General features: G+C 39.2%; 1 protein-coding gene across 1 annotated transcript in view; it reads right to left on the bottom strand.

Moving 5' to 3' along the window:
* PRKCE (protein kinase C epsilon) overlaps positions 1-14,329 on the bottom strand; it is a 532,954-nt gene that overhangs the window by 205,035 nt on the left and 313,590 nt on the right. Inside the window, exon 7 of the mRNA XM_089653921.1 lies at positions 10,877-11,019. Within this exon, the coding sequence (XP_089510047.1) occupies positions 10,877-11,019 (143 nt within the window). The remainder of the gene's footprint in view (positions 1-10,876; positions 11,020-14,329) is intronic.

Genomic DNA, 14,329 nt, shown 5'->3' on the forward strand with positions numbered 1-14,329 from the left:
GAAGGAATGCACACTCACCAGAACGCACAGTTTAATGAGCGTTTGTATATATATATATACTGATCCCTTGAGGTCATCAACTGGTCAAGATGGGGTTTGAAATCCAATGGTCTCCCTCCAATACTACTGAGTATGCTGTTAGGACATCAGGGTGATCCCTCAGATATTGGCCTGTATGTTCCTCCTTAAGTGATAAGGACCCTCCTTCACCAGCAGTAAACGGATGGCTGTTAAATAATACTCCCCAAGGGAGTCAAAGCAGAGACATCTCCATAGTGTAGTAGTTAGGTATTTATTGGTATGAAGCGAAGATGAACATCGATGTATAAATCAGATTAAAAACAAGAGCAATCATGGACTAACCGTCCAATGTTAAAGATGGCCGCCGGAGCTCCACGATGCTCCGGCGGCGTGACGTCACGGCGTTCCTGGCTCCTCCTACGCGTTTCGTGCACACGCACGTCGTCTGGGGGGAATTGCCAATAACGCCGAGCCGTGTGACGCCAATATATATGCTAGGCGCATGCGCATTAAGAAGGCGCCATTTTTTAGAAGTCTGACCCTTAGGCGACCGAACGTTCGTGCGGGCGCCATTTTCCATTGGTCTATTTTGTATACTTTGTTGTAATCTGTTTTCCTGGCCAGCATACATTATCTCAGAGGCATACTAGGAGCCTTTAGCATTCGTAATCCAGATTTATCTCCTAAGAACTACTCAATTTGTAGTTTCTTGATGCTAATAGGGGAAAAAAAGTTCTTAAAGTGATATAGTAAATTAGCCAAATTAAAAAAGCCAATTTATTCCAAATCGAAAGTAGCACTAGCATATAGACTAGGTGTACTCATAAGGATGTATATAAAGGTACATTCAGGCATAATAACATAAGTTATCTGTGTCAAGTTATTCCCAATACTTAAAATACTTAAAATATGCTTAATATTATCCATGATTAGTGTCATAAAATTACAATTTAAGATTATAAATATTTATAAATAGCTCATATAGAGTACTAACATGATATTAACCCTTGCCAATATCAAAAGATAACAATAAGGACTCAAATAAAATATATTAGAATGAACGCAAAAAATGAACATGAGAAATACATAAATAAGAAAACTGCAAAAATAGCACCATCTAATTCCCTGTTTAAATCTCTCAAAGTTACAGCTGGAACGTGTAGGCAAAAATTAGCTGTTATTGATGAAACAATTCAAATCTATATCTATGTTGTGGCCTTTTGGATGCAAGGTCTGGAGCTCATGTATCCAGCGTGTTTCGAGTTGTGAGACTGCTCGTAATTTGTTAATCCCCCTCCAATGGGGCTGCACCACATCTACTCCAACAAATTGTAAGGAGGATGGGTCATTGTTGTGTTTCCGTTTGAAATGATAGGACAAAGAGTGATCCTTATAGCCCTTTTTGATATTATTGATATGTTCCCTCAATCTGTCGCGTAAACGTCTAGTAGTACGTCCCACATACTGGAGTTTGCATGAGCATTCAAGAAGATATACCACGTTTTTACTATAACATGTTATACATTTATCTATATTATATGTTCTACCCGTAGTGCATGAAGTGAAAGAATATTGTTTATGTTTTCTTACGTTATTAACTCTGCAAATAATGCACTTATTACAGGGAAAAAAACCTTTTATATTTGGTGCAAGAGAAATTATCTCTGGGGGGTTGATGACATTTGGAGCTAATCGGTGTCTCAGGGCCATTGCCTTTTTGTATATGACTTCCGGTTTATCTGGTAAAATCTTGGAAAGGATAGGATCCGTCATCAGGATATTCCAATTTTTATTGATAATGCGTTTAATTGCTTTGTGTTGTGTCGAATATGTAGTTATAAAAGGACAGATCAATGATTTCTTTTCCATTTTTCTGTTCTCTAATAGCGTGCTTCTATTAGTATTCGCTACTTGTTGAATTGTATCATCAATACTTTGTTGGGAATATCCTTTCTCCAAGAATTTCCTCCAAGGAAATTCTTGGAGAAAGGATATTCCCAACAAAGTATTGATGATACAATTCAACAAGTAGCGAATACTAATAGAAGCACGCTATTAGAGAACAGAAAAATGGAAAAGAAATCATTGATCTGTCCTTTTATAACTACATATTCGACACAACACAAAGCAATTAAACGCATTATCAATAAAAATTGGAATATCCTGATGACGGATCCTATCCTTTCCAAGATTTTACCAGATAAACCGGAAGTCATATACAAAAAGGCAATGGCCCTGAGACACCGATTAGCTCCAAATGTCATCAACCCCCCAGAGATAATTTCTCTTGCACCAAATATAAAAGGTTTTTTTCCCTGTAATAAGTGCATTATTTGCAGAGTTAATAACGTAAGAAAACATAAACAATATTCTTTCACTTCATGCACTACGGGTAGAACATATAATATAGATAAATGTATAACATGTTATAGTAAAAACGTGGTATATCTTCTTGAATGCTCATGCAAACTCCAGTATGTGGGACGTACTACTAGACGTTTACGCGACAGATTGAGGGAACATATCAATAATATCAAAAAGGGCTATAAGGATCACTCTTTGTCCTATCATTTCAAACGGAAACACAACAATGACCCATCCTCCTTACAATTTGTTGGAGTAGATGTGGTGCAGCCCCATTGGAGGGGGATTAACAAATTACGAGCAGTCTCACAACTCGAAACACGCTGGATACATGAGCTCCAGACCTTGCATCCAAAAGGCCACAACATAGATATAGATTTGAATTGTTTCATCAATAACAGCTAATTTTTGCCTACACGTTCCAGCTGTAACTTTGAGAGATTTAAACAGGGAATTAGATGGTGCTATTTTTGCAGTTTTCTTATTTATGTATTTCTCATGTTCATTTTTTGCGTTCATTCTAATATATTTTATTTGAGTCCTTATTGTTATCTTTTGATATTGGCAAGGGTTAATATCATGTTAGTACTCTATATGAGCTATTTATAAATATTTATAATCTTAAATTGTAATTTTATGACACTAATCATGGATAATATTAAGCATATTTTAAGTATTTTAAGTATTGGGAATAACTTGACACAGATAACTTATGTTATTATGCCTGAATGTACCTTTATATACATCCTTATGAGTACACCTAGTCTATATGCTAGTGCTACTTTCGATTTGGAATAAATTGGCTTTTTTAATTTGGCTAATTTACTATATCACTTTAAGAACTTTTTTTCCCCTATTAGCATCAAGAAACTACAAATTGAGTAGTTCTTAGGAGATAAATCTGGATTACGAATGCTAAAGGCTCCTAGTATGCCTCTGAGATAATGTATGCTGGCCAGGAAAACAGATTACAACAAAGTATACAAAATAGACCAATGGAAAATGGCGCCCGCACGAACGTTCGGTCGCCTAAGGGTCAGACTTCTAAAAAATGGCGCCTTCCTAATGCGCATGCGCCTAGCATATATATTGGCGTCACACGGCTCGGCGTTATTGGCAATTCCCCCCAGACGACGTGCGTGTGCACGAAACGCGTAGGAGGAGCCAGGAACGCCGTGACGTCACGCCGCCGGAGCATCGTGGAGCTCCGGCGGCCATCTTTAACATTGGACGGTTAGTCCATGATTGCTCTTGTTTTTAATCTGATTTATACATCGATGTTCATCTTCGCTTCATACCAATAAATACCTAACTACTACACTATGGAGATGTCTCTGCTTTGACTCCCTTGGGGAGTATTATTTAACAGCCATCCGTTTACTGCTGGTGAAGGAGGGTCCTTATCACTTAAGGAGGAACATACAGGCCAATATCTGAGGGATCACCCTGATGTCCTAACAGCATACTCAGTAGTATTGGAGGGAGACCATTGGATTTCAAACCCCATCTTGACCAGTTGATGACCTCAAGGGATCAGTATATATATATATACAAACGCTCATTAAACTGTGCGTTCTGGTGAGTGTGCATTCCTTCTGCACTATATCGCACAGTATCCTGTCACCTGGAGAAATAGGAATAGATAAGAGCACCTAAAGTCACCTTGACACCACCATATGAACTGTTCATCTTTTTATTATTTATTTATTTATCTATTTATTCATATATTTATAATACCTCTTGTCCAGCGCTGCATCAATTGATTTGTATTGTTTTATTGGGTTTATGGTTACCTGGTGTACAGCTGCTATATTACATTTTTTAGGTGCGCTCGTACACAATATTTCCATTTTTTGCCTATTTACCATATAGTTATCTGAGCAGCATCTCATATATTCATTTCTTTGCAATCTAATCGCATTGTAATTGCTCATCATGGGGGATATTTTCGAAATGAGAACATCCAGATCTATCATTTCTGAAGATATCTACACTATTGATGATACAAGTGATGACCTTAAAGGTCTCTTCTTACACCTACAGAACCTGGCTTCTGCTGAAATCAGAACCTTATGGGATGTATCTTTCCTAGACAAATATCTGAAAGAGGGTATGGTCCCCCGATCATTGAGATGGGACGTACCCCCTGAGTATATGGATGACACAGGCCTTCTAGAATGGTTCCAATTTTTTAATAAAGCTGGGATAGACCTAATTAAATTTTTAATCACAAGAAAAAAGAAAAAACTGACCCATTTAGATTCTGAAATTAATGTCTTAAGAGAGAAACTTATTCCGTATAAGGATACGGATGAATATAGAAAAGAATCGGATAAAGTTAAGAAATATCTTGAGAATGTAGAAAAAGAACAAAAAATAAAGAAAAAGAAGAAATACTCTAGAGATTTCAGAGATTATCAAGAGAATGCAGTATTCAAATGGCAATCTGATGAGGATAGTCCACAAACAGCTCCTAATCCCATTGATAACAAGAGGAGACCCAAAAAGTTACAACCTGCAAATAGATATGACTCTACACAACTACAATATCAGTCTCCCAAATATAACAAAAAACCTAAGCAATATAATGTGCCAACATTCAACAGATTCGAACCGCTTATGGATCAGAATATAGGCACACGTAATATGCAATGGCATCCTGCTTATGAACATCAAAATCATAATCAACAAAATTATAACCAACAAAATCAGGGGGACAATTGGCAATATCACCCCAACAAAAGTTTTTACCCTCATCAACAAGGAGAAATAGCATCCCCTAGGCATCATTATCCCAACTATTATTCTGACAACAATTATTACCCACAACAACAAGGAGCAGTAGCATCTCCTAGGTATTATAATCAGAGGCCCCATACAAAAAAACAATCGAACCCACAAAATAACAGGCAATATTATGACAATAGGAATCATCAATATACACCGCCTAGGACATCATCTAATCATGATACAAATAGAACACCTCAGGTGCATTTTTTAGGGGAAGGAAGAGTCCGGAAAAGAAGCGGTTCCGTAGAGGGAAAAGGGGTGGCAAAAGGGTCAACAGAAACAGGCAAAAGAAGGAAAACATAGCCGGTCAAGGGATCTTCAATTTGAGTAATGTACCACTAACACAACCTGAGTTACAACTTTTGGATAAGGGGCTCAAATTTGCCCCAAAACAAAAGTTAAATAAGTTTCAAACTTATATTGATATTCATAGATTCTCACGACAACTGTCTCTAAAACGATATTTTTATTCCAAACCTAGCATATATGATCAGAATAATATTTCTAACTACTCAACACTCAGGAATGCTTCAACCTATAACCCCCCACCCCAATCCAGGTCCCATGTCAATATCTTTAGGGAATTGGTACTTAAGGATCTGGAGGAACTTAAACTTAAAAAAATTCCTAATACAGACACTACTAAAGGGATTGACCTCCTTCTAAAAAGAAAAGACCTGGTCATTAGACCAGCGGACAAGGGGGGAGGGGTGGTTATACTCAATAAATCTGATTATCTTGAAGAAGCCTACAATATCCTCAATGATACCACCACCTACAGACGTTTACCTAATGATCCCTTACCAACCCTTAAAAAAGGTTTGAAACACATTATAAAAAGAGGATTTGATAATGGCATAATAAATAAGAAAGAAAAAAATTTTTTATGTCCATCAGCCCCGAAACTTCCGGTGTTTTATATACTTCCAAAGGTACACAAAAATCCGGTCAAACCACCAGGACGACCTATCATCAGTGGAATAGGATCTTTATTCTCAAAAGTAGGAGAATATATAGATTACTTCCTGCAGCCTTTGGTTATATCAACCCCCTCCTTCCTAAAAGATACAAAACATATTCTTAATGATATAAAAGATATTAGAATTTCACCACAAACTTTTTTAGTTACAGCGGATGTCACGTCCCTATATAGTAACATCGCACATGCAGATGGGTTGGAAGCAACTAAATATTTCCTGGACACTCATAGCACTTTATCTCCTCCACATATTGAATATATTTTATCATTGTTACAGTTTGCTATGCAAAACAACTATTTTTGGTTTGACCGTAATTATTTTTTGCAGACCAAAGGCGTAGCGATGGGGGCAAAATTTGCCCCCAGTCTAGCAAATCTTTTTATGGCTTATTGGGAGGAGTTCTTAATTTATGCCAGAGAGTGGCCGGAACTAATATTTTACAAAAGGTTCATAGATGATGTGTTTTTATTATGGAATGGAGAGGAGGACTCCTTAAAAAACTTTTTTAAAACATTGAACAACAATAAACTCAACATAGAATTAAGTTATTCATATAGTACTACGGAAATACATTTTTTAGATTTGACATTACTAAATGATAATGGCATGATCATCACTAAGTCCTTTTTTAAAAAAACCGATCGAAATAGTTTTATCCCGCTTGAAAGCTGCCACCATCCTACATGGTTGGCAAATATTCCGAAAGGCCAACTTTTAAGAATTCGTAGGAACTGCACTGAACTTGAGACATACTACACACAAGCAGAAATTTTAAAGAGGAAATTCTTGGAGAAAGGATATTCCCAACAAAGTATTGATGATACAATTCAACAAGTAGCGAATACTAATAGAAGCACGCTATTAGAGAACAGAAAAATGGAAAAGAAATCATTGATCTGTCCTTTTATAACTACATATTCGACACAACACAAAGCAATTAAACGCATTATCAATAAAAATTGGAATATCCTGATGACGGATCCTATCCTTTCCAAGATTTTACCAGATAAACCGGAAGTCATATACAAAAAGGCAATGGCCCTGAGACACCGATTAGCTCCAAATGTCATCAACCCCCCAGAGATAATTTCTCTTGCACCAAATATAAAAGGTTTTTTTCCCTGTAATAAGTGCATTATTTGCAGAGTTAATAACGTAAGAAAACATAAACAATATTCTTTCACTTCATGCACTACGGGTAGAACATATAATATAGATAAATGTATAACATGTTATAGTAAAAACGTGGTATATCTTCTTGAATGCTCATGCAAACTCCAGTATGTGGGACGTACTACTAGACGTTTACGCGACAGATTGAGGGAACATATCAATAATATCAAAAAGGGCTATAAGGATCACTCTTTGTCCTATCATTTCAAACGGAAACACAACAATGACCCATCCTCCTTACAATTTGTTGGAGTAGATGTGGTGCAGCCCCATTGGAGGGGGATTAACAAATTACGAGCAGTCTCACAACTCGAAACACGCTGGATACATGAGCTCCAGACCTTGCATCCAAAAGGCCACAACATAGATATAGATTTGAATTGTTTCATCAATAACAGCTAATTTTTGCCTACACGTTCCAGCTGTAACTTTGAGAGATTTAAACAGGGAATTAGATGGTGCTATTTTTGCAGTTTTCTTATTTATGTATTTCTCATGTTCATTTTTTGCGTTCATTCTAATATATTTTATTTGAGTCCTTATTGTTATCTTTTGATATTGGCAAGGGTTAATATCATGTTAGTACTCTATATGAGCTATTTATAAATATTTATAATCTTAAATTGTAATTTTATGACACTAATCATGGATAATATTAAGCATATTTTAAGTATTTTAAGTATTGGGAATAACTTGACACAGATAACTTATGTTATTATGCCTGAATGTACCTTTATATACATCCTTATGAGTACACCTAGTCTATATGCTAGTGCTACTTTCGATTTGGAATAAATTGGCTTTTTTAATTTGGCTAATTTACTATATCACTTTAAGAACTTTTTTTCCCCTATTAGCATCAAGAAACTACAAATTGAGTAGTTCTTAGGAGATAAATCTGGATTACGAATGCTAAAGGCTCCTAGTATGCCTCTGAGATAATGTATGCTGGCCAGGAAAACAGATTACAACAAAGTATACAAAATAGACCAATGGAAAATGGCGCCCGCACGAACGTTCGGTCGCCTAAGGGTCAGACTTCTAAAAAATGGCGCCTTCTTAATGCGCATGCGCCTAGCATATATATTGGCGTCACACGGCTCGGCGTTATTGGCAATTCCCCCCAGACGACGTGCGTGTGCACGAAACGCGTAGGAGGAGCCAGGAACGCCGTGACGTCACGCCGCCGGAGCATCGTGGAGCTCCGGCGGCCATCTTTAACATTGGACGGTTAGTCCATGATTGCTCTTGTTTTTAATCTGATTTATACATCGATGTTCATCTTCGCTTCATACCAATAAATACCTAACTACTACACTATGGAGATGTCTCTGCTTTGACTCCCTTGGGGAGTATTATTTAACAGCCATCCGTTTACTGCTGGTGAAGGAGGGTCCTTATCACTTAAGGAGGAACATACAGGCCAATATCTGAGGGATCACCCTGATGTCCTAACAGCATACTCAGTAGTATTGGAGGGAGACCATTGGATTTCAAACCCCATCTTGACCAGTTGATGACCTCAAGGGATCAGTATATATATATATACAAACGCTCATTAAACTGTGCGTTCTGGTGAGTGTGCATTCCTTCTGCACTATATCGCACAGTATCCTGTCACCTGGAGAAATAGGAATAGATAAGAGCACCTAAAGTCACCTTGACACCACCATATGAACTGTTCATTTTTTTATTATTTATTTATTTATCTATTTATTCATATATTTATAATACCTCTTGTCCAGCGCTGCATCAATTGATTTGTATTGGCACTGACTTCTGGCTTACATGAAGCTCATGGGATACATGGCAGCCAGAGGACTGTGGAAATATAAACAAGTTCCACGAGATATACTTGATGTCCCATGTCAGCATGTTGCTGCCAGCGATGGGTAATATTTACTATGCCCTCTAGAGAGTACATTTCATTTTTTGCAAAGGCAAATATTTAAAACGAAAAAGGTATCCACAGCCATTAGAGGATGTTTACAGCTGGACCTAAAGGGGTTCCCGTCATGCCAGATTTCCCTCTGCTTGAGCTTTAGGTTAGCTTGGGCTAGCTTGGATTTTTTCCTAGCCACAGGCTAATGTTTTCCTCTAAAAGGCTGGGGCTGTGGATATCTGTAAAGAGCTCTCTAATGCTGATGTATGTGCTTCAACAACAATCTTTCATTGGTACAAGGGCTTTGTTTGGTAGCCCCACTATTAAGACTTGAAGGTAACTCTAGACCCTTGGTGTCCAGCCTGCAGCCCAGGGGCTGCATGGGGTCCTTTGGCACTTTTTGTGTGGCCACTGCAGACACTAATCTGAGTTTCTCTATTGCCCTGTTATAGCAGTGATCTCTAGCAGTCCCATGTAGTATGTCTCCAGTCAATTACTTTCTCTTGAAGCACGTCCATAGTCTCCAGCAACTCCTATAGCATGTTCATAGTCTCTGACCATGTCTTGATGCATGTCTGCAGTCTCTGACCATCTCTTGTATCATGTCCACAAACTCTGACCATTCCTTGAATCATGTCCGCAGTCTCTGACGTCTCTTGTGCCATGTCCGCAATCTCTGACCATCTCTTGTACCATGTCCAAAATCTCTGATTATCTCTGCAGTCTCTGACCATCTCTTGTAACATGTCTACAATGTCTGACCATCTCTGCAGTCTCTGACCATCTCTTTTAACATGTCTGCAATGTCTGACCATCTCTGCAGTCTCTGACCATCTCTTGTACCATGTCCGCAAACTCTGATCATTTCTTGAACCATGTCCGCAGTCTCTGACCGTCTCTTGTATCATGTACATAATCTCTGACCATCTCTGCAGTATCTGACTGTCTCTTGTACCAGGTTTGCAATCTCTGACTGTTTCTTGTATCATGTCCGCAATCACTGACCATTTCTTGTACCATGTCTGCAGTCTCTGAACATCTCTTGTATGATTTCCACAGTCTCTGACCATATTGTGTATTATTGAGTTCCTTTGGAGGGGTTATAGGATCCCTTATATCCTATAAGGCTCACTACTCACCTCCATCTGGTGAGTGCAGTCAACATTATTTCTCACGTGGTGATAGGTGGAAGCACATTTGGAAGATTTTTGATTGATTTTTGATTGGTTTTGATGGGAATAAGGACTTATATATATATTTTTTTTCACGGACACTTATTATAAATTTAGTGTTTATCTATTTGTGTTATTTTAATTTTAGATTTTGCGCAGTTTTTGTGTTGTTTAATATTGTGTATTATGTCCACGGTCTCTGACAATCTCTTGCATCATAGTTTTTGACTAATTCCGGTTACGTTTCTGCAGTCTTTGATCATGAATATTCAATTTTATGTGCAGCCCTATGGTGAGTTTTGGAGACACACCAGAGGCCCATAGATCAAGAAAATTGACCACCACTGCTCTGGACCATTCGTAACATAAGTGGTTCCTACTGACATACATCATGTTTTCTGTATATAACTACAAATAAAAAAAGAATTTATAATTATTTTTATGGTTAATGTACAATTAAAGATAAAAATGTACATTAGAAATAAAGGTCATACCTTTTTCCTTCGCTGCCCAGCGGCTGTAATTTTATCCGGCGTGACGCCAAGATCCGCTAATACTTTAGCTATACCCCGAGAGTCCACCCCGCAGTTTGGTGCTACATTGGATTCACAGCGTCTGTGTACGTTCATTTTACATACTGGGAAAATAATGAAAAACAAAACAAAAAAACACAAATTAAACATAACTCAATCTCTGAATGTATTTTCATACTCATCCTGCAATTTTCATGCAATTGTGATAACCTCAGCTGGTAACCATGCATGGATAGAAATGTGTCCGGTTCAGCAGGGACCAGCCAAATTTTGATCCATGTGTGGGCATTAGATCAACTTCTGCCAAACTGGAATGTTAGAAAACTTTTGTTGATCAGCAGCTGCTTATCAGTGTATTTTGACAGAGGAGAGTCCAATCGACAGAATACAATATCTCAGCAGGGAGATTCCTCCATTTACCTCACTTGTGTGGGTGGGGGAATTCGTTCATTTTTTTATTTTCATTTAGCCTGCTGGCTAAATCAGAAAAAAAAACAAAACTATTCATCTATGGCCAGCTGTAGGTTTGGATTTCTTTGCTCCAAGTCTTATATTTGACGCTCTGATCATGTCATAAAAGTCAGTATTCTTTAGCTGCTACTTCTACTTAATGTGGTTGCACACTAACGTCTATGGTGCCATGCTGGTCATGGTCTTTCATGGTAGCAGTTGGATAATCCTCATAGAGGACAGAGCTTTGCATGTGAAGGCAGTCATCTTTGCTCTTTACACAGGAAAGATCTGCTTTCTCCTTAGTGGTACTACACAGCAGATATGTCCACTAATATCTTCACCCACAACTCCCCGATACATCTATTTTAAAGCAGGATTAAACCCTCAATTTTGAAAAAAACAAAAAACAAACAAACAATGCCAAGAAGACCCTACTGGTCTCTTCTGTCAAATGCTTCTCCCGACCTATCAGCAGTAATGTACACCGAGCTACGCATGTGCATCTCAGAGTACATTTATGTGCTGCTCTGTGCCATGATGAGGTGGCTTCCATGCACATGCAGTGGAGTGACATCATCGCAGCCCCAGGCATTCAAGCGGTTGAACAGTGTGAACTCAGAAGGAAGACGAAGATGGAAGTGCCCGGGATCAGCTGAAGTGGTGACAGAGCAGATTGGGAGGGCTTTGTTTGACAAGCAAGTCTGCCACAATTTGGTAATATGTTGTGCATGACTATGATGGCATAACCCATATGATGGGCTATTAAAAAAATTAGAGAAGTTTAAGTTTACCTTTTTCAGATTTTTTAAAGTGGATTTAAAGTGAAAAAGTTAAAAGGACTATCTGGATTATAATTCCTTTATGGAATAGTTAGAATTTTAAATGCATGCAACTGCAGTTGTAAGGCTTGGTTCATACCTAGCCTCTCATGAACGTGTGATTTTGTGCACTTTTTCTAGCCGTTTTTCTCACTACGTGCATAGGACAGCCCATTCATTTCAATGGACTGCCCTACATGCAAAAAACACGCCAAATATATTTATAGGGTTGATTTACTAAAACTGGAGCACTAAGAATCTGGTGCGGCTGTGTATGGTAGCCAATCAGCTTTTAACTTCAGCTTGTTTCATTAAGCTTTGACGATAAAACCTGGAAGCCGATTGGTTTCTGGGCGTATTTTTTGCTACATGCATAAGGCAGCTCATTCATTTCAATGCCCTATGTGCGAAAAATGTGCTAAAGAAGTTTATAGGGGGAGATTTGCTAAAACTGGAGCACTCAGAATCTGGTGCAGCTGTACTTGGCAGCCAATCAGCTTCTAACTTCAGTTTGTTTAATTAAAGGATAAGTTCGCTTTTTAGACAAAAATAATAAATGCACATTTTTTTGCAGGTAAAAAAAATGTGCATTTATTATTTTTGTCTACAGGAGCCTAGAAAGCATTGCACCAGCCATCAGTAGATTGCTGATGCCATGCAGGTCTCCTGCAGACCTGTCAGAATATCTGCTTCCCATATGGGATGTACAGTCAAGCAGATATTCTGACAGGAAGTTTCAGTGCATTACCGCCGCGCTCCACAGCACCGTGGTAGTTCATTGAAAACTAAAAGCCAACAGCCGCTAAGTCTGCTGGGACTTGCAGTTAATTTATTCATGGGAGTCAATGAATGAATGATGTGGCTGTGTGGGCAGAGCTTCACACAGACACATTGTTTTCAAATTTGACAGATAGAGAAGTTTCCCCGTACTATCTGTCAGAGGGAGGGGGGGGGCGGCGATGGGAACATGTTCCACCTGTATTTAAGGTGGAACATGTGACATGTTCCCAAAGGTGAACTTATCCTTTAAAGTGTTACTAAACCCAGGACCCTGCATTCACTATATCTGGTCTCCCCGGACCCTGCATTCACTATATCTGGTCTCCCCGGACCCTGCATTCACTATATCTGGTCTCCCCGGACCCTGCATTCACTATATCTGGTCTCCCCGGACCCCGCATTCACTATATCCGGTCTCCCCGGACCCTGCAGTCACTATATCCGGTCTCCCCGGACCCCGCATTCACTATATCTGGTCTCCCCGGACCCCGCATTCACTATATCTGGTCTCCCCGGACCCTGCATTCACTATATCTGGTCTCCCCGGACCCTGCATTCACTATAGCCGGTCTCCCCGGACCCTGCATTCACTATATCTGGTCTCCCCGGACCCTGCATTCACTATATCCGGTCTCCCCGGACCCTGCATTCACTATATCTGGTCTCCCCGGACCCTGCAGTCACTATAGCCGGTCTCCCCGGACCCTGCATTCACTATATCTGGTCTCCCCGGACCCTGCATTCACTATATCTGGTCTCCCCGGACCCTGCATTCACTATATCTGGTCTCCCCGGACCCTGCATACACTATATCTGGTCTCCCACAGTACACACAACATGGAAATGCAATTATTTTAGTAAATATAAACTGCTAAATACCTTTTCTCATCAGCAGTTAGAGCAGTCTTGTGACTTCTATAAGTGTCCAGCCCACCACTAGCAAAAGCTTGTAGAAGGAGTTTTCTTTCTGCTCCAAGAGGATGGAAATCCCCTGACCTCTGTCTGGACAGTGTTGATGGGCCCTGTGCTGATCACATGCACTCTCCCCCCCCAAAAAAAAAAAAACCTCTCTAGCAATACACACCAAACTGAGCATGTGTATGCCTACGGTTCAGTTAGGGATAAGTAGTGGTCGCTTGAAAAAGGGGAGGAACAGAGAAGAAAACATCTCTAGTAATACACACCAAACTGAGCATGTGTATGCCTACGGTTCAGTCTGGAGATAAGTGGTGTTGACTTGAAAAGGAGAGGAACGGAGAAGAAAGGATCAAACAGCCTTTTTACACAATGCAGAGGATTAACCCCTTAGGTTCCACAGTGAGTATAACAAGCATGCTTTACTGCATATACAGACTGATTGTAC

Source organism: Staurois parvus, unplaced genomic scaffold (genome assembly GCF_062004578.1).
Source record: "Staurois parvus isolate SC_StPar_1 unplaced genomic scaffold, SC_StPar_1.0 ptg000727l, whole genome shotgun sequence".
In the NCBI taxonomy this organism is placed as follows: Eukaryota; Metazoa; Chordata; class Amphibia; order Anura; family Ranidae; genus Staurois; species Staurois parvus.